The sequence below is a fragment of the Odontesthes bonariensis genome, chromosome 3 (assembly GCF_027942865.1).
Source record: "Odontesthes bonariensis isolate fOdoBon6 chromosome 3, fOdoBon6.hap1, whole genome shotgun sequence".
Classification (NCBI taxonomy): domain Eukaryota; kingdom Metazoa; phylum Chordata; class Actinopteri; order Atheriniformes; family Atherinopsidae; genus Odontesthes; species Odontesthes bonariensis.
In genome coordinates this window covers 22139734-22167592 of record NC_134508.1, presented here as the reverse complement: position 1 = coordinate 22167592, position 27859 = coordinate 22139734, and the positions used below count along the sequence as shown (strand labels likewise).

The following is a 27859-nucleotide window of genomic DNA, read 5'->3' as shown; positions in this document are numbered from 1 at the left end:
TCCCCTCAGAATTTTCCACCAAAGGAGATTGGGAGCTCACTTGTCAGCTCACACACTGAGCTGTCTTCTATGCTTTTCCTTTCTGTTCAATTTGACTTCTTTGCCTTTTTAGTCTCCCGTTCTTCATCTGGATCTTTTTTTTTTTTGGTTTCTTTTCTCGGCTCAACACTTTCTCATGATATCTTGTGTCTGTAACTGCTAATTTTAGACTGGGGGAAAAGCTTTTGTCCTTGGCTCACCTTGGCGCTCAGCTGGCGGGTGCGTCTTTGGCCACGAGGCTTGCAGGCTGTCATGCTAACAACACACTTTTGACTTGCAATGCGCTCCTCTGTGGCTGCGTTTCACCGCATTGGCTACAGGAAGCTGGTGCCCTGGTTGCTAGGGCAACCGAGGAGGATGCCTCCCAGCAGGAACCAGGAAAGCCTTGGGCAGCCTTACGGTGCGTCGCTCTGCAGCGTGCCTGCTGACCTGCTTCTGCCTGCGAGGAGGAGGAGCGAACTTTGCAGGGGAGCTTCTTACAGACCAGTATGGGCCATGCCGCCCCTTTGCCCCACCATGAGACAGAGCTCCACCAGTAGAGCTGGTGCTCCTCTCTCCATCTGCTGGCCACTGCGCAGCTCTGACTTGCTCTGCTCAAGTAGGAACAGGAGCACTGCTGTTAAGATGTCATCCTCATCCTCCTCCGCCTCCTCTTCCAACAGCGATGGAAAAGGGAAGCCTAAACCTAAATCCCCGGTACGAAAGAGAGGCAGCCTGCAGAGCACCACCAGCCCTGGTGAGTGTTGATGAAGCGGGGGTCCCATAAGAGTAAGGGGACTCTCAGCTGTGACACGGATAAGGAGTCAGAAAATGACACCAACGCTTGTGCTTAGGTATTTAAATATTAACGCGGACGCAGTTAGAGGAGAAAGTCACAGAGATAGGGATCACCTTAAAGATTTGGAATTCGCTGCTCTGTTTGATTTCTTGTTGTTATTGAAGCATTGCTTAAATCAGTTTGAAGCCTGGACTGATGTTGAATATTAAGCATTCAGCTTGCACGCTTCTCCATGTTTAATTCATTTCTGCAACCCACTGAACTGCAAAGATGAGGTGTGAGTGAGATGAAATCAATCAATTACTTAAACTGCTGTTGATTAGATTTGTCTATCTGCTCATCAGTTCATCAACAACTTGTTTAGCTACCCCTCATAGAATTAACATTTAAAGAAATGTATTACTGATTATCTCTGCATGTGAATTAGAAATGAGAGATAAACTTTTATATATGCTTTTCTTAAACAAAACAGCTTGTTTGGCTAATGGTATTTGGATCTTTGCCCTCCCCCTTACGGTCACACCTACAGTTTTATCAGGGGTCCACCGACTATGGTTTGTCTTTATCTCATCAACCAGACAGTGGTGGGATTGTTTGTGTTACATATTCTCCTCTCTGGTCACGGTGATTGTTACTTGATCCAGTGATGAAGTTTTCCACCTTATAAGTTTCAGTTAGATTATTCTATCAGTGCATTTGATGAGCTTTGATTTGAATCACTGGACTTTGGGATTTAAATGGTTTGATTTTGTCACCAAAATTTCTGAAATGCAGTTGACAGGATGCTGTTTTGAGTCTAGCTGCTTTTCAAGTTTTATTTTTGTTATTTCTGCTACATAACAGCTTGATGTTCATTATGGAAGAGATGTTTGGCCTTGGATAGGATTCTATAGATAAGATTTTTTTTAAATTTATTTTCATTTACCTTTGAATGCTGACGAAGAGGCTGATTTAACATTTTTTGCTGAGACTTAATCACCTGCCTGTATCTCGCTAACGTAGGGCTTTCATTAACTGTTAAGCAGTTCATGCTTCTTTTTTTTGGAGGAGAAACCACAGTGCCAGTTCAGTGATTCATCCGTGAGAGCCATTAAATGTAAATACTGATTTGGTTTGGAGCTACATCCTTCGCGTTCGTCAGTGTTAAGAGCGATGCAGCAGCACATCTGAAGCAGTAACTCACCGACACACTCTGTACAGTATTTGCTGAGGAAGCCTGTGTTTGCTGCAGTAATAAATAACTTAGAAGTCTCTCTGTTCGTGCAGTCACTTAAGTCCTCTCAATTAGCCACTTGGCTGAGCACTGTGCACTCACAGTCTTTCATGAGTGCCACATGAAGGCTACTCGTCAGGGCACTTCCACTTGACCACATCAGCCAGTTAGCATTCTTTCATGCAAATTACTGCTGTTAAAAAGCCACATTAGGTGTAGAGTGAGCTGATGGAGTTGTAAACATGTCACGAGCTCCGTCCATCAGTAACTGCTTTGTTACCACTTGTAACCTCAGCAAGAATAGCTCATCTCCACTTTCCTTTTTTTTTTTTTTTTTTTTTTCAAATTGCATCTTTCAAGCCCACCAAAACATTTGAAAACATTCTCTGATGTAACAGCTGGGGTCGATTCTGCGCGTGGAAACGCAGATTACTCAGTCAGCTCTCATCTGCAAGACTACGTCTCTGCCTGCAGGCTCCACTCTCCCTCTGGATCTTCACTGCCTCACATCATAAAGCAGAATATGTAATGTCCTAGCTTTTCAGCCAAAGTTATGACGTGATCTATTGAGGTTATTAAAGTCTCTAGCAGAGAGGAGGAGGGAATTCCACTGCTATCCTATCTGTTGTGCCCTGATACTCAAACTCCTGCGTTGATGTCAGCTCTAACTCGACATAGACTTGTGTCTTTTTTTTTTAGATCAGAGGCTTTCTGGTCATCAGGTTTGATGTTTTGTTGTTTTTTGTGTCTTTGACGAACAGATTCACATTCAGTGATCACAGCCTCATTACTTGCATTACCTGCATTTCACACTCAATTTTTGCAGTTTGTTATGGTATTTAATTTTGTATAGACAATAAAGTCTACAGCTTGTACATTTCCAAAAACATTTGCATTTGAGATGAGACACTATTTATGTACACTATGTAGTTAATGAGAATATCTCTCCTTCATTCTTATGAATACATGACTATATTTGCCAATGAGGTCTTAACCACAATATTCAATCATTTGTATTATTAGACAACTCCATTTATTTTTGTGCATGTATATGAAAAGCAACAACATACTGGTATTGGTCTTCGCTTTTAACAACCTGGAGTGATGTTGTAGGTGTAAGTCAACCAGATGTCCACCTGGGACAAACAAGTTAGTTTTCCGCTCAACTTTTGTTTATGGTCTGTCTGTTTTTTTTGGTAAGACAAAGTCAGAAAGTTCAGTTTTCTATGTGGAGAACAATGAGTCGTCTAAAGAAAAGGGACATAAAATGTGCTTAAGGGATGAAACGTCCATCCAACTGAAATACAAAACACTCCAAAAAGTGTTTGCTCAGTTCATGTAGACAGTCTCACAGTTTTTCATGAGATGGCAATGATTCGTGCACTCCCTCCTCTCCTCCAGCCTCTCCCTGCTCCGGTTTATCATTAATCTGATATATTGTTCCTGCCATTGCATGTTCCTACAAGTCTGCATTGAAACTCTGTGTGTTCAGTGTTTTATGACTTGTTAAGTCATCTATGCTGTGTTATGTTACTGCCGAAGGGCTTTGTTAGTTCCTTATCCATTAGCACATCAACACCCAGTTACCCTGAGAACGTTAACCTGACTTGCTTGCATCCTCTTTGCCCGCCCGTCTCATCCCGCTCACGCCTGCTGATCCGCAGAGGACGGAAACATGTGACGAGGAAATGCTCGCTTCCCCAGAGGCCCACTGAAAGGTTACGTTTGAGTGCAGCATATTGTAGATATATTGTTATAGACATATTGATATTTTGGTCTCCAGATGAAAAGGTGTTGCAGAGATTTTTTTTTTTCAAAACTTGGAGACAAAGCTGAACATCTGTCCCATTTGCTCAGTTATATTATTTTTATAGACGAGATTTAAATACCAAAGTAAGACACATTTGGAACTTAAGCATTTATGAATGAAACTGGATAGTCCCATGAATATTTATAAAATGTGGAAATACTGAGCATATTTTCTGGTGAACAATGTGTTTCACCTCATTTTTTTTACAAAGTATATTTCTTCACTTCACTATCTCACCACTAGAGGGAGACTCTGTCATGAAAGGGCTGCACTCAGTCGAACACTCAGTTTAAACGAAAGTGGCTGGTTTGTCAGTGTCTTCAGCCTCTGCCGGTCTTGCCATCAGATATGACAGAGGACCAGTTTACTTGGTGTTTGGGTGGAAAATTCCAGCTCAGCTATGAATAGCTCAGTTGATTCCTATATAACATGTCAGTTGTGGAAAAGGGATTTTAGAGAGCTGTGAACTAAGGCCTTGAAAACTATCACACCAACAGGTGGGCCTGTTGTTGCAGAGGATGACCAGATACAGATTGCCAGCGCCACTACAATATCTCCCCAAACAAAACACACACAACACACACACAAGTACGTACACAGAGAAACACACAGCAAGCAGACTCACCATCATTCCTGTCAACCGTCTCCCACTGAGGTGATTTGCAAGCTGACCAACAGTGCTTTCACACATGGTTACGATGGGTTGTATTTCATTGCGGAGGTACAGTTAAGCACGCTGCTTTGGTCTGTCTCTGCTCTCAGCGTGGCTCCTAACGAAGATCCTCTTTCATTTAATCCCCCTCATCTGATAACAGATGAACCAGAGACCGCAGATGTTTGGTCCCGAACGGACTTTTTATTGTCTTCTGACCTCATAGATTCTCATTGTCATTCGAATTATATGCTCTCACACTGAGCTTTACAATTATAACGTGCGAAAAGATGTGAAGAATTTTTCTCTAATTTTGTATTATTGAGATATGAGTAAATAACCCATATTTACATTCTGCCAGTTTTATCAGTAGAGTTCTGTCATTATAAAGCCAGGCTATTCGCTATATTTTGGCTTTTGATAGATTGATAGATCTATTAGTACATTAGTAAAAGCTTCAAATTGAATTTTGTAAGAGACAACAACAAACTCTGAGTGTGGTAATATTGTTCACAGTTTGATGTCAAAACCCTTTGTAGCATTGATAGCATTCTTTCATGGCAGTTCTGCCAAACAGACAGAAGAATAAGAAAATCCAAGCATGAATTAGGAGCGTTAGGAGATAAAGTAAAGTAAAAACAGCAGGTCTGAAGTGTGTATTTATATACGAGTCTCATGTCACAGGACGTACATTATCAGAAATCTACTAATTGAAGAAATAGCCCTTTTATCCTCTCTGACTTACATCCTTGACACAGCTTTTGTCTCAGTAATAGGATGCTGACCTCTTGATGTCCAAGCGCCACTAAGTACTGTGTGTTTTCACGCTGACAGTGTCAAGTGACATAGTGCACCTCTTTGCTATATTCAGATATGTTGAGAGCTGAACCCACAGAGGCGACAACAACCGTGGTCTGGATAATCACAGAAGACTGGAAGGAGGGTCTATCTGTGTTTCTCTTTAAGTGTGTGACTGCTAGTGTGTACATCTACAGCCTCCATGTGTCAATATGTGTATACAGTGTGTTTTGTGTGTATTTGCATGTGATGGTCTCGAGGGAGACTAATTATTTTGAGAACAGTCCCGATGGACAAATGGCAGAGAAGCACACGGGCCCAAATACTGGGAAGAAATTCCATTTGAATATTTGTCCTCTTTTATTCACATGGGAAATTTCCTGTTGAGGTAGAGATTAGGTTTGCCCGACAGTGCTGTTAACAGCAATGCCATCTCTTGTCTCCCGTTTTGAGAAAGGGAGTGGAAATTTGTGTACAGCTTCTCCCCTTCGCTGTTGATTACTCTCCTGGGAAACAGCCGGGCTGAACATCAGAAATAAAAACAGGGGAGACTCGAGGAGAGGGATGAATGTAACATGGGGGTAGATAAGTGGCCATGCACACTTTGTGAAAAGAAACTGCAGGTCAAGAAAAGTTCATCCTTGTAGGATATAGAAGTTTGTGGTGAGGGATTTGCCATCTTTTATTTCAAATCCTCATTGGACAGTTAGTCCTCAGAGGTGCTATCAAGCCTCTGTTGATAATCCTGTCAAGGACACTGCAAACCTTACACTACATTAAAGATAGGGATAGCATCAGAAGAACCGCTGCTTATGTGTACAGAACTGTTGGTTGTTTTGCTTTTAACAGTTATTCTCCAAACCTGTTTGGGGCTAAAATTTTGCCCCGGGAGGAAATGTTAGAAATCGGCTAACTATCGAGAGAAGTGTTGGCTGAGAACACAAATTTATGTAAATGTATGAAATCAGGGGATGTGGATTTTAAAAAACATGAGTTTAGAAAACCAAACCTCTGTAGGGAGCTCCTTGTCTCTGCTTGAGGCTGTATTAGATGCTACTTGAATAAGATGCCCGACGCTGCCGTAGAACCGCATGTAGTTAAGTTACGTTGTCAAATTTTGAATAAGAGCAGAAGTGTAACCTACTCAAGCTGGAACTGTCGCCCCTGTGTTACACTATATATCCTGTTTGATCAATGCAGAAAAAAAGATATTTTTGTTTTTAGATATCTTCACTGTGAGTGTAGCGATATTGTGAGAGTGCAGTGGTAGAATTGTCTTTTAATAATTTCTACACTGGGGATTTGCTTTTTTCAAAGATGTCTTTCTGGCACCATTGCAGTCGGGCTTTCAGTCGTTACGGGAACAAGTACATCGCTTTATGTGCTGCAGCCGAATGTGAGTCATTACCTCCAAATGCACTGCCACGGTTCTCTACAGGAAGAAGGTTAAAGTTTTCTAAGCCAAGAGTCTGCCCTGGGTAAAGAAGTGCAAGTATCTCAGTGTCTTAAGTGACATAACATAAGCGTTCATAAGTGATGGGAACATGGACTGTCAGATTGACCATAGAATGACTTCAGGTTCTGCCGGGCTGGACTTGATTTGCCAGACGGTCTGTGTCCCGTGGCTATGAACAGAAGAACAACATCATAGTTCCAAGTAGCTGGAATGGGTTGTTCTCTTCGCTTACTTTGTATGATAAGATGGGTAGCTGTCACTTCTCCATATTGCGAGGAGCCCGTTCAGGTAAATGGGGGACATTAAAGGGAGCCTGAACTTCAACAAGTTCACCCGGAAAATCCAGCCGTGCAAATGCTGTTATAGCCCCCAGTGTATTTTTGTAATGGAACGCTTTGTGCAAGTTGTTACATAAGGAGGAGTTAATAATTTTGATTCATAGAAGTCTTTTTTTTTACAACCAAATATCTTCGCTCTGCTGTTTATTGACAATGTAAATGGAAGATTACAAAAAGCAACATTTTTAAAATCGATCCCACTTAAGTTTTTTTCTTTCTTTTAATCAAAGAACTTCTCATGTTCACTGGTGATTAAGCTTTCCCTTGTAGCAAAAAGTACAAGTAGACAGTGTTGATCAGCTGAACTATTGAAGTCCTGCCCCTCATTACACAGGAGAAGGATAATAAAAATACCACTCACTGCAACATTATGGGCCCATGATGGTATGGGTCACACATCCAGAGCAATCAGGATGCTGTCCATCCTTTTTTAAATGCTGTGGGCTACTTGAGCAGTATCTATGATTTTATAAGCTGTGAAAGGAAAGTTGCTTCTGCTTATAATACACAGTCTAACTTTGTTATTGATCTTCGTTAAAGATAAAGACATCCAACTAGTACAGCACAGTTCATGAGTGGATCCCACTTTGGTCAACTTAATCAATCGTGCAATTATTTCTAAATGTCACTGAGCTACTTTAATGGCAGGCCAAGCACCTTGTCATTGTGATGTCCTCTGTGTGAGCGTGCAGTGGCATCGCACAAAAACGAGGATCTGTGTGTGCAATTCAGCGCACGTTGAAGTGCCCACAGTTTTATCATTTTAATGTTTTGTGTGGCCATATTTGTCTGAATGTTGCTTTGCAAACTAACTTAAAAACCAAACTTTAGATAATAAAAAGCTCAGAAAACACAGCAACCAGGCTCTCCTTGACATGTGAAAGAGGAAACAAAATGTCCCTGCTGGGGAACATGAGATCTGCGGTGAAGCATGATATGAAGTACGTAAATAAGCTCACTTGGACGTAAATGTGATTGCACAAGCAGCCGCTTGAAAAAAAAGTTGGCACTTTTTCAAACATTATGCTGGCTGAAGTGTGACAGTAACATTATAATGATTTAAATCCTGAAAAACAGTTTAAGGTGGTCTTAACATTTCTGCCAGTAACAAGAAAAAAAAGTTGTTTGCAGCTTAACCGAAAAAGATGAATAAACACAGACCCATTCAGAGAGAGAGGCACATAATAGCTGTAGAACAAAGTGATCTTCCTGTTAAAACAGATCAGATTAATAGAAACCCTATTTACAGCTTGAAGCTTTGTGTTCACAAATAAGAGGTGGGGGGGGCCGAGAAGAAGTGGGAGTGGCCAGTTATCCAGGGCCTCCTCCATTTTACAGCACAATAGAGCATAAAGTGGTTCATCCCGGTCCTTCCCCTTTTTTTGCCACGTGGTATGCTCCAACCCAGTATTTAAGTCCAGGGAGCTTGAAGGCTGTGCTGTTCATGCACTGAAAACCGGTGTAATCCAGGAAGCAGCTGTGACACAGAAACGAGGGGAAAGAGGGGAAAGAAAACTGCCTCAGCAGCACACTGAGGGTGGCGACAGTTACTGCAGGAGAAGAAAAGGAAGCACGAAAGAAGGGGAACAGGAGGATCCTTGTGTCAGGGCAGCTTGTGTTGTGGGAAGAGCGTTCGCTGTCTCCCTCTACTCTCATTTGCTGTCATTCTCTCTCTTCCACTGTACCAGCGGGGGAGGGTACATCAGCCGTCCCAGGCCTAGTTACATGTCCCAGCATCCCGCAAGAGCTCAGACAAGGCCACTGCAACCATAACGGAGACTGTGAGAACAGGACAAGAGAGGCAGATAGAGGTACTGTAACATACGCTGATTAATCACAAACAGTACCACTACAATGGAGAGCTTGTTCATGTGAATTTTGTGTAATCAGAAGTTTCAGCAGTTCTACATCACGTTTGGTACTTATCACTGGTACTTTAATACTGTACAAGCAGGCATATGGTGCAGAATAAAGTGCCAAACAGTTTTTGTGTACTGGGATAAGATGATAAGATGAAAGTATGCAGAAGACACAGAGAGGAACTGCGAAAATAAAGGGATGAGATGAGGAGTAAATTTTATGCATTACATGGGAAAGCATTAACAGATTTGTCAGCTGTCATAAGGCAGTCTGTGAGTTGCTGTTTGTTAACATTTGGGACACTTAGTCCCCGCTGCTGTGCCGTAGTTCAGAATGATGCAGTACTACTGCCAAGTAGATTTCATTCCTGAAATTCTTGAGAGTGCCCTCACAAAAAAAAAACATCTCGCACCCGTTTAGCACTCAAAAAGGTGGGCTCCAGCTGTGTGTGAGCTGAAGGAAAATAAAAATCCCATTAGGGATTGAATCTTCATTACCGCTTCAACCCTCAGGCAGCCCATGTGAGCATACGCTGTGCACTGCTGAGGTCTCACTTTCCGTCCACCCGAACACACGAGCTTCCTTGAGTGTTAGTGCAGTGTTTAGATGAGCTGCTTTGTGTTGGTTTATTTGTATACACATGTATGTGTGTGTGTGTGTGTGTATTAGGTTTTACTATTTTTCATTCGTTTTTTTCATAATTATTATTCCCCGTCTGAATGATGAGATGATGAGAACCGATCTTGTTTGAGAGGTGAAGATGCAAAGAGGAGGTTTATTCTCATCTGTGGTTGCTTAGGAACATCTGAAGCCTGTGTCATCACCCTCCCTCTCACGGACTAAATTGAAGTCTGCAAAGAAAAAGACATTTTTTTGCTGGAGTCCAAAACCAGAAAGTAAACTGAAACTAATTTATATTGGACCAGAAAGTAAACCAAAACAAAACTCCACATACACTTTACATGGTTTTGTTTGTTTTCCCCTCAGGCCAATTTCTTCTGCTAACATGCCCACAATGCTTTGCTGCATGACAACGGTGACAGCACATGCGACGGCAGGTTCTTCACTGTTGCTTTGATCCAGTTTAACACCCCTGCAGCTCTAGATAACTTAAGTTAATTCATCCAGGGATTTCTCTCAAGTCAAATACAAGCTGAAAGTGTTTGATTTTACATTAATGAATTCTACATGTTTAACTTGAGTGCCGTTGTGTTGTATAACAACATGTAAGACTGGGCAGTGTGCCAATATCTGCAGTTATTAACCGAGCTGAAACCAATCACGATTACACTGTAATTATAGTATTATTATTCTACAAATTTAATACTTTAAGACAAGATCAAACTTTGGCTCATAAGTATTATTAGAATTAAGCTATTATAAGTGTTTTTATGACGTGTTAAAGTGGAACCCAATTGAAGATCATGTGATTCTTGCATACGTTAATTTTGTGTTGTTTTGGAAAAGATAATAAATAATAATAATAAGACAAGTGGCCAAATGTAAACCATACAAATTATTATTATTAGTAGAGGGTTCGTATGGGCCCCTGGCAGCCTCTTGGTTCAGGGTAAAGAAATGTTCACTATCAGTTATACCTCTGTTTCAAAGGTTGGATCCAGTCGAACTTCACTGTGCGTCAGCTGGAGACCCACGTCTCTCTGGGGCCAGTTTGCTGCAGTTAAAATGACAGTGGTGGACACACCCTCTAATGGAAGCATTATGTCAAGGTGTCTTTGTTGGAGAAATATGCAGCCAGTTAAGATGCGATGGGAGAAATAAACATGGTTTGCTTTTGCTTAAGTTTGATTTCTTCCTGCAGATTTTCTTTACACCTTAAACAAAAAAAAACAAACTGTGTCCTACATGTGATACTGGGCTTCTTTTCGAAGTTACATGGAGTAAACTCATGTAACTGCTTTTGAAGTGTTAAAGATATTGAGATTTGAACTGGAACTATATTATTGTCATCATCTCTTTGTGATGCTGAGCTTCAAAAAGTTGGCATTTTTTATCATTTTATGAAGCACCCAGCAGAGCCAGATGGAGAATAGGGCTAGACACAAAGGGCGGTGAGTTGAGATCAATGCAGATGAGGCAGTACGAGGTCAGATCTATTCATTGAAATACCAACTAATCTTGAATGTTATTTTTTCGGTAAGGCTACCGTGTTGACGGTATGCCATGAAATGTTGCACAATGTCACGCAGTGGTTGCTCTGGTGATTTTATCTTTTGATAAATACCAACAAAAATGTACAAAAATACAGAAATATTATCGGCACGCGGACCTGATCTAGTTTTGGATAATATTTTCCCTAACAAAGTACATTTTTCCAAATCTAATTTTAGTATACTATAAAAATACATGAGAGTCCCTGAGATGATGAATATCTACGTCTACTAAAGTTTCTGTGTCATTAAGCGATATTGACTTCAGTTAAGCCATCCTTACATGTGTTCAAAACCTGTAGTTACAAGCTCAGAATGACATGAGCAGCAGAATATATGAAATATTGGCTCTTGCCCCGACTTTATCCATCATTCTGACCTACTTGCTACAATAACAGTAACACAAAGTGACTTTACACAAACTATTTGATTGAAATCACGGAGTACCAATGTAGACCTCAACTAGCTCAAACTATAGATTTGGCTGAGACTCTCCTGTGGTGAACATGCTGCTCTATCAAGCTATGAAATCCCAGTTTGCTGGTGTAGATTGATATTATAGAGCGATCCGTCATTTCACTCACTATATTTGTCAGCAGCTTAAAGAGAGTGCCGTACATATGGGTAGTTTTTGCTCTTTGCTGTTTTTTTTTTAATACAATGTTTTTAGTCGGTTCTGCTTACTGAAATGCTTTGTGTTTTTCTGTGAGCTCTTACAAAGACGTGTGCATTTTGGACATGATGAACACAATGAGGACCTAATCATAAAAGATTGCTCTGTAGATGTACTAGAAGCCATAAACCAAACCGACAGCCTTCAGCTACCAAACAATCGTTTTAGAGTAGCTGTTAATAAATAAGATCTGATTCAATCTGCTACCAATGATGGTGGCCAAAGCACAAATCCACAGTCAGTAATCTTAACATCAGTCATCCAATGATAAAAAATAAAGAAATCAGAGGTTTGATAAGAGTTGTGTTATCATTACTTCAGGAAACTGAATATCCTATTGACCAGGAGACTGATCAGATCTGAAGTATCCAACTTTAGATCTGATCTCAGCCAGTAAAATGAGAACTTTTGATAACAACTACTTTAAGGAGATCTTTTAAAACTCATCTATAGATGTATTTTTATTCACAAAACATTTTAAAGCTCATTTAAGTGAATAGAATTTGAAGAATGCGCTGTGTTTTGCCTCTTGGGGTTTGATCTGGCATCTCATTCTCATCGGCAGTCTGCATGAAGCAGACCAGAGGAAGTGCCTGTGCTGGTCTTTATAGAGCAGAGGTAGCTCCACGGTTACTTAATGAGCACGTGGGCAGTGTGCAGACTCAGGTGGACAGCTCTGTCAATATTATGTGCTTGTATAAGAGATGAGTTCACGACGTCGTCACGATTTTGGGGTTTAGACATTTCATTCTGAAATAGACGCACACAGGAAGCCTTATGTTTGAGGCAGAGCTGGAGGCCCCACGGCCAACTTGTGTGCCAGGGATACTGAACAACCTCACGACTTTGCAGCAATACTGCAAAAAAAAGGTTTAACGGGTTTTCCTTCCCATGTTCTATATTTGGATTATAAACACTGCAAGTAGAAGCCTGAGTCAAACATTACTTAGAGATTATACAGACGTCTTCACAGCTGTTCAGGTAATGTATGCCTTATTTTAACATGTTATTTGCTGTTGGAAATTTGTTAATTTATTTTCCAAACCAGCCTATCCAACTCTGGAATACTTGATTCAGTGTTCAGCGCTGAAAAATCTGGAGGATTACATGAATACCATACTTTTATTTCACCTGTTTGTCCATTTGAAATGCTCGTCATACATAGTTCAAAGACAGTAACATGCATGGTTTACACGGGTATTTGATGACACGATTTTAAGGAAGCTGTATCAGAAATATTTCATGTTTCTTATCATTTGGCTTCACAATTCCAGTCTTGTAACACACGTTTGCTCAAGCACTCCTTTAAACTGCACACCGGTGGACTGTGTCACCTCTGTAGCTCAGATTGAGATTTTTACTAAGTAGCTGCTGTATGCAATATTTAAACGTCTCACGATAGTTGTATTCTGTGGAGAATTACCTTCTGCTCATTTATAACTCCACTGCTTCAGAAGCAGACGGCAGATGGTTTAGACTAATTGTTGCAGGCTAGACGCCGCACCAGCAATGGCTCCAATTATAGAGGAGTGAGAGCAAACCACTCCCAAAGCCAAAAACTTGAGTAAATTGCTATGTGTGCACGTATAAGTAAATTGTTGCTCCCTCCCATATTTGTAAGATATCACGGTCTTCATAGTGTACCGCAGAGATCATTTTAATGTAGCGTTTTGGTAGCTTTCTGTTGTCTTTGGTTTAGTCTAGAGTTTTGCATCTATCTACGTGCCAACATGTGCTCTTTTTTTTTTTAAGAGTGAGTCCACTGGTCATTTCGTAACGATATTCATATTCTGAGATCTCAGCCTCTTTATCAAGAGCTTTATAGTTAATCATCATGATGCCAAATTTGCATTTTCCTTTGGCTTCTGGCTGATTGTTATGTTCTTTTCTCTTCAGTTCACGTCCACATCATTGATGGCTTCAGAACTAGAAAATGGCTAATAGGCTCATGTAGCTGGGAAGAAAGAAGGGAACAAAGGGAGTTTTTGGCCAAGGATTACTCAATATTGAGAGTGCTGCGTTTGCATTTTGCCTCAGCTTGTAAAAATCTGCAGGGAACTTTTTTTAGCCCGGCAGCAATTCCAGTTTCATGTTACAAATGATATAACCGAACAACCTTTTTCTTTAGAAAACAGATTTCCACTTTTTGAATGTGCTCCTGTTAGTTTTAAGTATCACATGAGACTTATCTGCGGTGGCTGAGCCCAGTTTGTGCCTGCTAACACAACGGACTCAAAATAGGACGCATTGTAATCTTTGGTAAACCAAACTCAAATTATTTGCTTTTATGGTTTCATAGTCACATTTAGCTTTGTCTGCTTTGATATATTTAACTGTATCCATCCTGTAAACTGTTGCTGTTCGCTCAAAGTGCTCAGATAGCCCGTGTGTATCTGAACCTCTGGGAGTTTTGTCAGTCATTGCACATGATTGTGTTTACAGTTGGACATTTGCAATGGAGAAGCTGAGTCACATGTGTTTGACTGAGGAACAAATGGGGTGTAAATAAGTCACTGTCAGAGCTGTTTAATGCATTTAAACTAATTGTTAAACTACAGGTCTCATCAATTCAGCACAACACACCACACAGCATTTTGCCAGGCATTACTGCGTTTATTCACCTGGTATAATTGATGTAGTTGTTCTCCATCAGGGCCATACAGGAGCAGAACATTTTCAAAGATGCCTCACTGTTATTCTGTTTACTTTTTTAGTTGAGTATGTGCAATATGAGTAACTAAAAGAAAATCAAAGTTCAAATAAATTACCAAGTTAAAACGTTTAGAGTTACTTCTTGCCAAAGGGAAATGACTCAGAATCTATCAATAGTTTAGGGAGACAGCAGGAAACCACTCGCTTTTTAGATTCCCCACTTATCATTCAGTTTATCCAAGTTTAAATGAGTATCCGTCAGATCGCCATCCTTTAATACAGATGTTCAGATGTTCGGCTGTTTGGATGGTGGCACTCAGTTCGATGCGCTGGATCAAACTGCTGTTTGATTTGTAATCCATAGCTTCCTTCCTTACTGGACACAGGATGACCTGCAAGTAAAGACTGTAATTAAGTATTTCAGATCACATATTGTGACCCTTCCCCTTTGTTCATACAGACCTCTGTGGTGTGTCTGGGCCCAAGCCCCTCAAGCCCCAACGATCCCTTCCAGGGACACCCGTTTCTCTCTCGCACTATCCAGTCGACCTGCGAACATCCATGGAGGAAAAATACAAAGAGATTGCAGAGGTGAGAACTCAACATTGTACTCATGTAATCATTGAAACAAAAACTCTGTGGTCGGGATTATATTTACCACATTGTTAAGTTCAGTATTGGTTGATTTTAAAATTAGCACTATTGCCATTTAAGTTATCAGCTGATGTTGTATCTTTAAATTGGGACTAAACCTGCTGTGGATTATTGTCGATCATTTCAGCTTCAAGGAAGCTTTGCTCATTGACTGAAAGAAAGCCAATAAAAGCATCAAAAGCAAGATTAAAATCAGAATTACTGCTTTACACCACATCCCTTTTTTTCCCCCTTTGACTTTATCTGAGGGTAAATATAACTGATGGTTTTCTGTTTGTGAGAGCCTCAGTGTCTTCCATATGTCCATGCTTATGTAGATGTCGAGATTGTTTCCTGTTTTATGACACCATGTATTTTATAATCTACCTTTGAACCAGGAGCTGTTCACACGCAGCATGGCGGAGAGCGAGATGCGTAGTGCCCCTTATGAGTTCCCCGAGGACAGCCCCATTGAACAGCTGGAAGAACGACGGCACCGCCTGGAAAGGCAAATCAGTCAGGACATCAGGTGAGAACATGCAAACGGACTCCATGCACAAAGCTGCTAAAATAAACTATGAACATTGCGTCAGATAGACACGGCTCTCCTTCCTTTTCCTCGCCCCTCTTAAAACACAATGTTGCTTTCACTCTTGCACACATGCTCATAAGTTTCCAACATGCTATTGTGTGGGCTAACTAATCCCCGCAATCAGCTCATTGAGCTAGCCAGCATTCTGCACCTGTTCTGTCGGTACGTCTTCAACAACCCCAACTTTCACAAGGAGATGGGTTCTGTTTCAATTGCCAAGGTTCATGCTAACAACACCACTAAGCTTATCATTGGGTGGTTAGTTAACCATAATCAGGGCTTACCATTACTAACTGATATTACAGTCCTTTATGTCTAAATGTATGCATTTTTGTGAGTGAGAGATGACTCGTTGGAGGGTGAGTTTTTGCTTGTATTTGTTTGGTCTTTCCTTTTCTGTGCTCGATTTCTTTCTCACTACCTCTGATGCCCATCTGCCCTTGCCTTGCCCACGCTATCCTGCGCCAATGTATATCACCCCAAGGCTTGAGCCAGAGATCTTGCTCCGTGCCAAACAGGACTTCATGAAAATCGACAGTGCTGCAGACCTAGAGTGAGTGCTCTGAGCTCTGCCTCAGTATGCATGTTCAGTCTGGTGATTATTTCTGTGGTTGTCACTTTAATCATCTCTGTTTATCTTGCTCGTTCTCTGAGAAATGTGCCTGATAACTACCTACCCTCTTAAATTGATATTTATTGTGATTGTTCTGTAGTTATCCATGCCTAGTCTACATTATTTAGGAACTCTGGACTTGTGTAAGTAATATCCTTCAGAACTATTGATGGGCATTTTTATCCTATTGAGATGGACCACATCCTCCCCCTGCTGGTGATGTGACAGGTGTACGTACATATGGGTACCTTGTTGTTTCGCCATTTACTTTTGCTAAAAATAAGTAATTTTAGTTAGAAAGACAAGTCGACATTTGCATAATGTATTACTTGATGTGCCTTTTAGCTGAAACAAGACTTAATGCGTTTAGTCAGGAATGAGTCTTGCTGAGATTATTGAGTAATTCTCACTGCTCTGGTCATTATGCAGCTTTGTGGATTAACCATTGAACTTCATTATTATACATTAATACCATAGTAGCTGTTACTCTTGCACAGCAGGCTTCAAAGGCACTTGTGACACAAATGTGTTAATATTATGATGAATTTTAAGAATTTTTAAATTATTACAGATGAATCAAGAATCTAATCCACACGTGTTGCCAGAGCAGTACGTATGAGAATATCAATTCAGGTTGGACTTCACACTTATTTAAACCATATACAGAAAAATGGTTAAAGCTCATGCCACTTAACTGCAGTGTCTAAGGTTTGAATCTAGCCCCTCTCTAACCTCATTCACTGCCTAAATCTACTCTGCAAAGGTAAAAAAATACAAAAAGTAATTATTAGTATAAACAAAATATACACATATACACCAATAAGCCACAACATTAAGCCTCTGATTGTTTAAGTAATTATCTTGTTGTTAGGGAATGGGATATATAAGAAAGACAATGAACTTTCTCTTCTTTAATGAAGTTGATGCATTGAAAGCAGAAAAAAGGACAAGCATAAAGATCTGAGCGACAGAAAAACTTCTGGTAACTGGGGGACTGGATCAGAGCGTCTCCAAACAGCAAGCCTTGCTGAGTGTTGTCTGTGTGCTGCTTTTAGCATTCACCAAAAGGAAGGACAACCTGAGTGAAGGCTGGCTCATAGACCCCTCCATGGCAATGGTATTCTTTGATGTCAGTGGCCTTTTTTTAGCCGTGTGAATGTACACTTTCTAACAGCATAAGATAATCTGGAATGGTTTGAGGTAACTATGACGTCATGGTTGCGACTGGTCTTTAAAATTCTTATATAACAACTCGTTTATATAAAGGCCCCACCTCGCTGCTTAAAAGACCTGAAGGATCTGCTGCTATGACCCCCCCCGTCAGAGGTCTCGTGTTGCCAATGCATCAACTGATCATTGCTGTTTGTCTTCACAATGTCAGGTCAGTGGGTTTAATATCGGGCTGTTGCGCATTAAGGCTCCACAGTTTACGCTTTATGTCAGGACAAAAACCATGCTGGCAAGTTGACGTCTAGAGAGAAGTAATGGCCAAAGGTTCCCAGAAGCACAGTGGCCATTATCACTGTCGGTGTAAAGTTGGCTTCAGCAAGACTCATGTTGTAAACTGCTGAAAGCCTGTGTCAGAGTGTTTCTTTGATCTGTAGTCGGTCTGACTGAGTCTAAGATCATATCTAGGAGACAAGCTAATTTTCACACATACTATAACTGCATATTAAACCTAATAAACAACTATAACACCTGATACACGATATAGAACGTCTGAATCTTGTAGGAAACTTGTATGTTTATATACTGTCAAACTTCCCCCTCACCTGTTTTCTATCTGCGTATCATTATTCTGTCTGCCTCTTTTCTTCCTCTTTGTTTTGAACTGTCCTTTCCGTGTCTGTTTCTGATAAGATTACTGAAGGAAAAGAGTGTGGACACTGTTGATGTTGGCTTTACGGAGAGGGAAATACCGATGGAAAGGGAGTATCAACGGGTCTCAATATCTGGAGAAGAAAAGTGTGGGGTGAGAATCTCAAATCTGTGGATTGTTTAAAAAAAAAAAAAATACTCAAGCCCAGCATATTTTATTCATTTTTATTTTTATTTCTGTGATCGTATGCATCTCCAGGTTCCTTTCACTGACCTGGTAGATGCTGCCAAGTGTGTGGTGAAGGCATTATTCATCCGGGAGAAGTACATAAACCGTTCATTGCAGACATTTTGTAAGACCACAGCTCATTCCCTGCAGGACCTTGGGACTCTAAATCTGGGAGTCTATGAAGATACACCAGAGAGCCCTGTTGATGCTGGTATAGTACACTCACATCTAGTTTTGAACACACTCAACAGATTAACAGAATCTGATCTTTTTCATCATCTTTTTCTTTTTTGATCAATTCATTAGAAGGTAAAATGGCTCTGACAGCTATTTGTTTTTAAATTTGTCGCCAAAATAAGTCAGTGCAACTGAACTGGAACCTACAATGTAAAGTCACCAAAAAGTTTGTCACTTAACAAGAGGAAAATCTTTGACTCTTTGAAAACATGGGTCAGTATTTTTTGCTTCTTTCTTTTGACTGACAAAACAGTCAGTCAGTCAGCTTCACAGTCAGATGAATAAATGATGATAACTATCTTTAGTTCTAATGATAAATTATGCACTTGGCCCAAATGATTCAAGAGGATTGCGTGTCTTTCTCAGTGAGTGTTTTACTCGTTGTTATCCATCTCTGCTTGATAGTTGAGTTTGATTCAGTTTTATTTATATAGCACCCAATCGCAATGCATGTTATCGCAAGGTACTTCAAAGATAGTCCAATTCAGGCCAATTATAATCCATTTAATTGTAATACAATCATAGTCCAATCAAATCAAATTAATTAAAATCCAAATTAGTCCAATCCATACGGTGCCATTTTTAAAAAAAGCTGCCAATAAGGATATTGACAGCTTTGCTTCTTATGGATGGCTCAGCCTATTACAAAGAAGGCTTTATTTACATACAACTACATTAGTTACTTTTTTAGGACTAAGACAACATTATAATCATTTCTTCTTGTCTGGGTTCTGGACTCAAGATTGCAAAGCTTTTTCGAACTTTTGATTTAATAACTGAGCATTGCTTACATTGTTTCATGTCAGTATTCAAAGAGTGTGCACTGCCTAAAAGCACGTGATAGCGCAAAGGCATAAGTATCTTGAAGTATTTGCCTTTTAAGAATTCAACAATGTTTTTTAGTAAGCATGTGCAATTTAAGACTAGATCGAATGGCAGAAGACAAGACACTTTGAGTCACATTGTAATAAAAGTTTTCCTTAAACATTTACAGCGTCGCTGTTGTTTGTTATGAAGTATTTTCTGTAGCTTGAAAGATTGATCAGTGTCAAGTCTCTGTTTTTGCCAGATTCCCCCGTGCACCCTCCTGTCTCAGAGACGCATCCTTACGACAATCTGGACCCAAATAATATGCCAGCAGACACGGGATACGGTTGCAAGATGGTTGGTGGTGTAGTCCATGTCTACACTAAGAAAACCAACATGGACAAGTATGTGTTTGTGACTGTATTTAGAGTGTCAGGATATACTGATGATAATCCTAACATGAACATATTAAAAACTGATATTCTGGTGATAATACGCACAAGATAATATTGTGTTCTCAGTTCACAGTTATTTTGTTCTAAAGAAGACAAAATGCTTTTATATTATAACATTTTTTTTATGTCTGAAAATGTTGTTATCTTAAAAGCTTGTGCTCGTTGGAATCGGGGTTATAATCTCTCCACGACAGCTTTAATCTGTACCCGGCAGCTTGCTTGGAAAAAATTAGTCTCAATAATCTTGATCTGTTGTGCTTTTCAGAAGCGTCGAACTTGACCTGCCATACCCTGACCTGAAGGAGTACATTGAAGACACGAATGTGATGATGTTGCTTATTATCAACGGGCCAGTGTGAGTGTTGCTTTAATGCGATCAACTATCAGACCTTTGAGGGGCTTAGTGTTTCGTTCATTAAAACACGTCTCTTCCACTTTATAGGAAGTCATTCTGCTACCGTCGCCTGCAGTACCTAAGCTCCAAATTTCAGATGCACATTCTCCTGAATGAGATGAAGGAGCTGGCATCTCAAAAGAAGGTTCCTCACAGAGACTTCTACAACATTAGAAAGGCAAGAACCAACAAGATTCTTTTTGCTTTAAGGTTTTTCCAGCTGCTTCCGCACCTGAACCACTTGAACAGGCAAATAACTGTCTGTGCTGTTCTGCACTGTCCAGGTGGACACACATATACATGCGTCATCCTGCATGAACCAGAAACACCTGCTGCGCTTCATCAAGAGAGCCATGAAGAAATACCCTGGGGAGATTGTTCACGTCGAGGACGGGCGTGGTCAGACCCTCAAAGATGTTTTTGAAACCATGAACCTGACAGCCTACGACCTGAGTGTGGACACGCTTGACATGCATGCGGTGAGAAATGAGAGACAAAATGGAGACATCGTACACTCTGAGGTTCATCTGGTAAAGATGAGATTGATATTTGTTGTATCTTATGTTGTACTTATCAGGACCGAAACACATTTCATCGCTTTGACAAGTTTAATGCCAAGTACAACCCCATCGGAGAATCCATCCTCAGAGAGATCTTCATCAAGACGGACAACTGCGTAGACGGAAAATACTTTGCACATATTGTTAAGGTGGGAAATCATTCATCTATAAAATGTGTACCTTGTGCAAATGTCTGAATACACACACAGACTGGTACATCCATGCTGTATTTGTTTGTCCAGGAGGTGATGGCTGACTTGGAGGAGAGTAAATACCAAAACTCTGAGCTACGACTGTCCATCTATGGCCGCTCCCGGGATGAATGGGACAACCTGGCTCAGTGGGCCGTCAAACACAAAGTGTACTCTGATAATGTACGCTGGCTTATCCAGGTGCCCCGTTTATTGTAAGTCCTCCCCCAAACTTCATTGTCCTTGAAGCTGAGACGTGTTGAATTCAGTCTGCGCAATGATTTGTGACAATGATTTAGTGGTGCAAAACAAACCTGATTGGGATCTCTTTCAAGGGAACATGTGACAATTACTAACTACCCAAGAGGTCATGAGTCACAGTTTCCAGCCTGTTACCACTGAAACCACTTTCTCATTGGTAAAACAAATCAAACGCTGCATAAAAACTTCTTTGACAGTAACAGTGACCGTTGAATGACCCTTCTTCCAGTGATGTGTACCACACAAAGAAGCAGCTGGCTAATTTCCAGGAGATGTTGGAGAATATCTTCATGCCTCTGTTTGAGGTCACAATCAACCCCAGCAGCCACCCTGAGCTGCATCTCTTCCTGGATCATGTGAGTGTGGCGTCCGAAGAAATCCACAATATCCTCGTGATTCACTCTTGAAGAAAAAGAGTGACTGTTCCTTCCCTCTCTGGTTTTGTGCGTTGATAGGTGGTGGGCTTTGACAGCGTGGACGATGAATCCAAACCCGAGCAGCATATTTTTAATCTTGACAGTCCGCTGCCAGCCGACTGGACTGAGGAGGACAACCCACCCTACTCTTACTACCTCTATTACACCTACGCCAACATGACTGTGCTCAACCACCTGCGAAGGTAAAGGGATGCACTTGTGATGCACAACAATTGTTGGTTTCTGTCAGTTATCTATTCATTTTAAACACCTTTTAATGATTCACAAAAACAGAGTCTACGGCTCCTGGGCAGTTATTCTGAGTTGTGGCATAACAATCTTTGATTTAAGTGGACGTGTTTTGGGATATTTTTTTACGTTTGTCTGATACAGACGACGAGGCTTCCACACATTTGTGCTGCGACCTCACTGTGGTGAAGCGGGACCGATCCACCACCTGGTGTCGGGTTTCATGTTGTCAGAGAACATCTCCCATGGGCTGCTGCTCAGAAAGGTAAGGAAACCACTGAGAGACTTTCAAAGACTGTTATGGAAATATTTGGCCCTGCCATTCTTTAATGACTTGTGTGAGTTTTGTGTATGTAACATTTGCTATGCATTTGATGATTGATTTAACAGATTCAACAGATATATCCCACCTACTCAGAACCACCTCAATAACATGAAACATCACTTTTGTTCACCAAAAACCACATTAGCATTAGTCTGATGGAACAATGAAATAAAGGAAAAAGAAGCCCATTCAGATATATCTAAATTTAAACCTGACGAATACACACATGCACTGTGATGAAAAAGCTTCGTTTCCACTGTCAGTACGGGTCGGGTCACTTCGTATCGGTACGGGTCGGGTCGCTTTGGGGTCAGCTTTGCGTTCCCACTATACAAAGGGGACCCTCAGGGGTGGGCGGAGTGCGTGCCAAAGCGTCACTACGTCGATCGCTCCGAAGCTTCTTCAGCTTAATGCGACACTGGCTGGGGGTCCGGTTGAAACCACTCTCTGCCATTTTTGCGGGAATCAGCTGGAAAACTTTTTCGTTTCGCACAGCGCCATCGAGCTCCGCTGTACAGCCTCCTCACCAACAACGGAGAGCAGAGCCTGGAACCGGTCCTGTGTGCTAGGTATCCCAAGGAGAAGGGTTACAAAAATGGTAACAGGTACCATGGGACCGGTACGCTTTCGTGGTAGTGGAAACACTGAAATAAGCAAACCGTTCTGAACCGACCCGTACCGGACTGCATAGTGGAAACGGGGCTTAAATCAGCTCCTCTCTGCTTTAATTGTGCATCTCCAGCAGGTTGAATAATGTGGAACCTCTGGCTCATCCCATCCAACACAATCTCAGTCGCAAAACCTGTTACTTTTTCATCAACATGTTGAGTCATCAACATGGTTGGGATGAAGAATCATAATCTACAGTTAAATCTCGGGAGGTATCACATCTTTCTGTGTGTTGACATCATAATAAATGAAAATTTAGATCCACTTGAAATAAATGTTCAAAAGCAGTAAGATCTCTCCACAGTTGTAGGTCATTTTATTTCCTTCTATTTTTGATTGTTACCTTATGCCCAGATTTAGTTTTCTATGATGTTAGAACATTTTCACCATGAAGGGATAATATTTGTATTTTAATTTGTACTTAGGATGTACCATAACAAACATAAAGAAATGTGTGATACTCATTGTTTGTGTATTGCTTAGTATGTGTGTCAAGGTGGTCTTCCACCATGTTCATTGGTAACTATTAATGTATTTTTTACTCATCCGGAGGGAGCTCAACAAATCTGGCAGTTTACTGCTGCTGCTGAGTCTGGGACAGTCGAGCATTCTTATTACCGTGCCATTGTAGCTAACGGCTGCATATCTGGTCCCTTTTTTTCTCTCTCTCCTGCTCCTTTTCTTTGACACCTCTAAGGCTCCGGTGCTTCAGTATCTTTACTACCTGGCTCAAGTTGGCATCGCCATGTCACCGCTGAGTAACAACAGCCTGTTTCTCAGCTACCACCGCAACCCTCTGCCAGAGTATCTGTCCAGAGGCCTCATCATCTCCCTGTCCACTGATGATCCTCTTCAGTTCCACTTCACCAAGGTTAGTAGGCGTCCTCCGTTGTCCTGCACTTCCTGTACGCCGGGTAAAAAAAAAGGGTAAGAGTCGAAACTTAGATTTCTCCTGACGTTATGTGCGTCTATGCTGTGCTTTTCTGCACCCAGGAGCCCCTGATGGAAGAGTACAGCATTGCCGCTCAAGTGTGGAAACTGAGCTCTTGTGACATGTGTGAGTTGGCAAGAAACAGCGTCCTAATGAGTGGATTTTCACACAAGGTAAACTAATTTAAAACTCTGTTCATCCGCTGGCTTATCAAACGATAAAAAGTAAAATCAGTTAATGGGGGAATTCTGTGTAGGTGCAGTCTATGGCTATTCAGTACAGCGCTCTCAAAAGTTTCTACCTTTCACAGTGTTTACATGTTCACACAGTTTCAGAAATGGTTTGATAAATGGTGGAGCTGCACTAGACTACATTGTATTGCTAAAATGTATAATTAAGACCTCTATGAGACTGTTGACCAAATTAACTGGAATCCTGCGAGAAGACTCGCATCTTTATTTTATTGAACCAAAGTACGCTTCAAACTTCTCCAAGAGGTATCTGTTTCCACTCATGCAGCTTCTTTACATTTCAGGCCAAAAGCTTATGGCTGGGCCCCAATTATTATAAGGAGGGTCCTGAAAGCAACGACATCCGCCGCACCAACGTCCCTGATATCCGCGTGGCGTACCGCAGCGAGACACTCACTGAGGAGCTTAACCTCATCACTCACGCGGTGCGCACCAAAGACCTGGACGCTGTCGACGAGGAGGACTCTCTGAGCATGGGTCCTCTCTCTGGGAGGCGTTGAAATCACAGCCCCCACGGTCTCATCTCATAAATTCCCGACCCCACTCAGCATGACACTAAATACATGTGGCGTGAGAGCATTTCTGCTGTTTGGCCTCTTCACAGAATAAACGCCACCAAGCGTCACCTTAGAGGAGTGTGCCGCACTCTGACAGCTGCACAGCCACCAAAAAGCCAAGTTTACAGTGTTTGTGAGTATTTCAGCTGCAACACTCTTCAACTTCTGTTGTGGTGTATGAAAAAGATTCCAACATTTTGTTTTATTTCAAATTTCCCCAAGTGGTTGTAACCCCTGTAACTTCTGTGTCTGTGGTTCTCTCTGACATGTTGAGTCTGAGTCGACATTGTGAAGGTTTCCAGGAATTGGCATATTTTTTTTCTTTAGTTTCATGGAATTATCAGAGAACCACATGTGACGTTTCCTGTTCTGTTCACGGACACAATGACAAACAGCACATTTAGACAACGCTTTAGCAAACCTTTTCTCTGTGTCACTTAACTTTCCTGTGTACGGCCATGCTGCTGAGGACATCTGTTCTCTTTGTACTTACAGTATACAGTAATTGTAAAAGCCCGCTGGGATTTTCCTTACAGGTTGGACATACCCGCACAGCAAACTCTGACAGGCTTCCTGTTTCATTCAACTGAATGCTGCAGCACTAAATATTAGCCAAGTGCGATGCTCGGTGTAATTTTAGATGTTCTTTCTTGCTTTATTGCACATTCACAATAGTTCTTCCGTGATTCTAATCAATACAGAGAGTAACTTGAAAGAGAAGTTCAACTGCATGGCCTTCAAGCTACAAGAGACTTTTGGTGGTTGACTGCAAACATTCCTTAAAGTAAACGGGCCTCTTTTGCTGCACAATAAATTCCTGGTTAATTCTTTTACTATGGCGGTTTATAACAGCGGTAGCAGAGACATAAGAGAAATGTTCATCGTAGAGCACATGTAAGTGTGGATGAACTCGGTGTTACTTCACTGTAGCCATTTAGCACCCTCTGTATGTCCACGGGGCCCTGATCACACTCATTCCTATTCCAGTGAACAAACTAGAAAGAAAAAGGTTTTTACCTTTGCATGCAGTACACTGTTCATAAGCACCAAGATTTGACAGTGCCTTTGCATTTCTAGCTTTGAGTGCTGGTGCATGTCCAGTTTTTCTGTCAGTTTACACGCTGATGGAGCTGAAAGCACCCAGCTGCATGCTTGGTGTGAAGTAGCTTTCACTCTGCCCTCTGAGGAGGAAGGTGGGTTTTTCTCACGTGCACTCCTTAGAAGCGCTTTTCTGCATGCCTGCATGACTAATGGATATCAGGATAGGATGAGTCGTTTACATTAAATTGTAACGTAAAGCATCTTAACGACACAGTTCAGGGGTGCCGACCAGCTTTTGATCCTGAATCCGTTTGGAATGAAACAAACGGATTTGAACTCAGTAGAAAAGCGCTGTAGAAAAAGAGCACACCATGCTGGGACATGGTTAAAACTGTTGCATGATTCTGTAGGTGTTCGTTTTGGGTTTGCTGATCAGTTAGCTGGCATCACGTGCCTCATATTGTTTTTTTTTGTTTTTTACGATACACCCATGTTATCACACTGCACGGCCTGCCACTGGACACGGTCCTGCCTCCAATCAAACTGTGTGCTTTGGATTTTACCTTAAATTGCTTTTTTGTAGCAGAGAGACCGGGGAAATGAATCAGAAAAAAATGAGCTTCTATTTGAATAACCAGCTGTAAAGTATCGGGATGTATATGTGTTTGATGTATAGAAGATCGGGATAAGAGAGAATCCACATTTGTTCAGTGAGAATAGCTCGTAGCTTCCAAGTGTCAGAGGATGTGCTGAACTCAGAGGAACTTATGTGATTGTTGGATTTAATCTATTAATATATTTTTAGATGCAAAATAGAGATATGAAATTTTATATTCAAGATATGGTGATGTTAAGGATAGCAGTTTTGCTATTGTTGATCATTGTGTATGAGAGCATTGTCATCAGAATAAAGATTCTGTTATTGTTGGCCTTTAACACGTAACTGGGCATAAGGTTTTGGTGCTCACTCTGCCTGCTTGTTAATACGGTGGCTGCGTTCCATCACATTTAGTGTTTTATCGACTCATTGCTTTAATTCAGTAAAATGTCGACAATAGGTAGTGCCTCTTTAGTTAAAGTAGCCAGTCAGACACCAACAACCACGAAAACCTGCTCTGTTTATACATCAGCCGGGTGCAAAGATTCCTTTTAACCCACACTGTGCGAAACTTATTTGAGCCAAACTAAAAAAGAGATTGTACCCTAATGATGATTGTACTTATCATTATATGCCTGCTTTTGTAATCACTACATCTTACTTTCATTTGTGTTTCACTACTAATAATGTTCAATGTTTTTTTTTGTTAAGAATGGGAGTATGTTTTTGATAGAGAGTACTCTTTTATAACAGACCCACCTGAACTTTCAGTTTCCATCCACTCAGCTTTACAACTCATTGTTTGCCGTTTACTGTGTTTGTTATGTCTGCAACATGGAGCATCCTACCTCAGAAATGCTTATCCCTCGTCTTGTCATTTTGGCGCCCAGTGTTGTCAACAGACACGACAGTGTTGCCTTTCGGGCCGCAGCTCACGTGACTCTCATCACTGACTAATCAGTGAATAGTTTGGTCTGTGAAATGTCGTGAATTTGTAAAAGGATAAATTAATAATTCCAAAGTCCAATTGCGATTCCCTGTAGCGCAACAACTTCTAAATTCTAGAGACATTGTTAAAGAAGGCTGAAGCAGAAAAACAAAAAAACAGCCAGTTTCATCCATTTTTGCCTGTGAAAATATAAAAGTAATCAACCAAGTGGGATTCTATTGATACTAGTTGATTTGTTCCAGTGAAGATTAAACAGCAATATGATACTGTGATGTGTCTTCTTAGCAGTAACATTGACTATTTAAAACATAAAAACACACCGTTCACTTATTAATCATATTCAAAACATTAGTTCACGATCTATATAAACATCTTATTCATGTTCAGCTTGATTTATCTCTGCCTGCTAACTTCACTGTGCATTAAGTATAATGGATATTTAGAGAAACGCTTGTGTTCATCTGACGGTTGTATCACTTTTTTTGACGTCAAAATTTCATCTTGAATTCTGCCCAATTTGATGTCCGTTGATATGTAGCCTTATTATTGCTTGAGATGGACTGCCAGCATTTTACAGATTCTGATAAAGTTCGTGTATAATGTCTGAAATAAAAAATAAAGCATGTTGATTCACCAAACTTGT

The 27859-nt window shown here is 40.9% G+C and overlaps 1 protein-coding gene across 3 annotated transcripts; it reads left to right on the top strand.

Moving 5' to 3' along the window:
* ampd2a (adenosine monophosphate deaminase 2a) lies at positions 1-27854 on the top strand. Of its 3 annotated transcripts, none has more exons than XM_075460990.1 (18): positions 1-775; positions 14901-15031; positions 15472-15602; positions 16150-16218; positions 18139-18250; positions 18356-18536; positions 19632-19773; positions 20090-20179; positions 20267-20396; positions 20503-20697; positions 20796-20927; positions 21021-21184; positions 21460-21586; positions 21686-21849; positions 22040-22160; positions 23587-23760; positions 23883-23993; positions 24356-27854. In XM_075460990.1, exons 1-18 carry the CDS (start codon positions 319-321, stop codon positions 24569-24571), a joined length of 2847 nt encoding a protein of 948 aa, XP_075317105.1. In that variant the 5' UTR covers positions 1-318; the 3' UTR covers positions 24572-27854. The 3 variants fall into 3 exon arrangements, with proteins under 3 accessions (XP_075317105.1, XP_075317106.1, XP_075317108.1); XM_075460993.1 differs by lacking the exon at positions 1-775 and adding an exon at positions 8570-8895; XM_075460991.1 differs by lacking the exon at positions 16150-16218.
* The last annotated feature ends 5 nt before the right edge of the window (positions 27855-27859 follow it).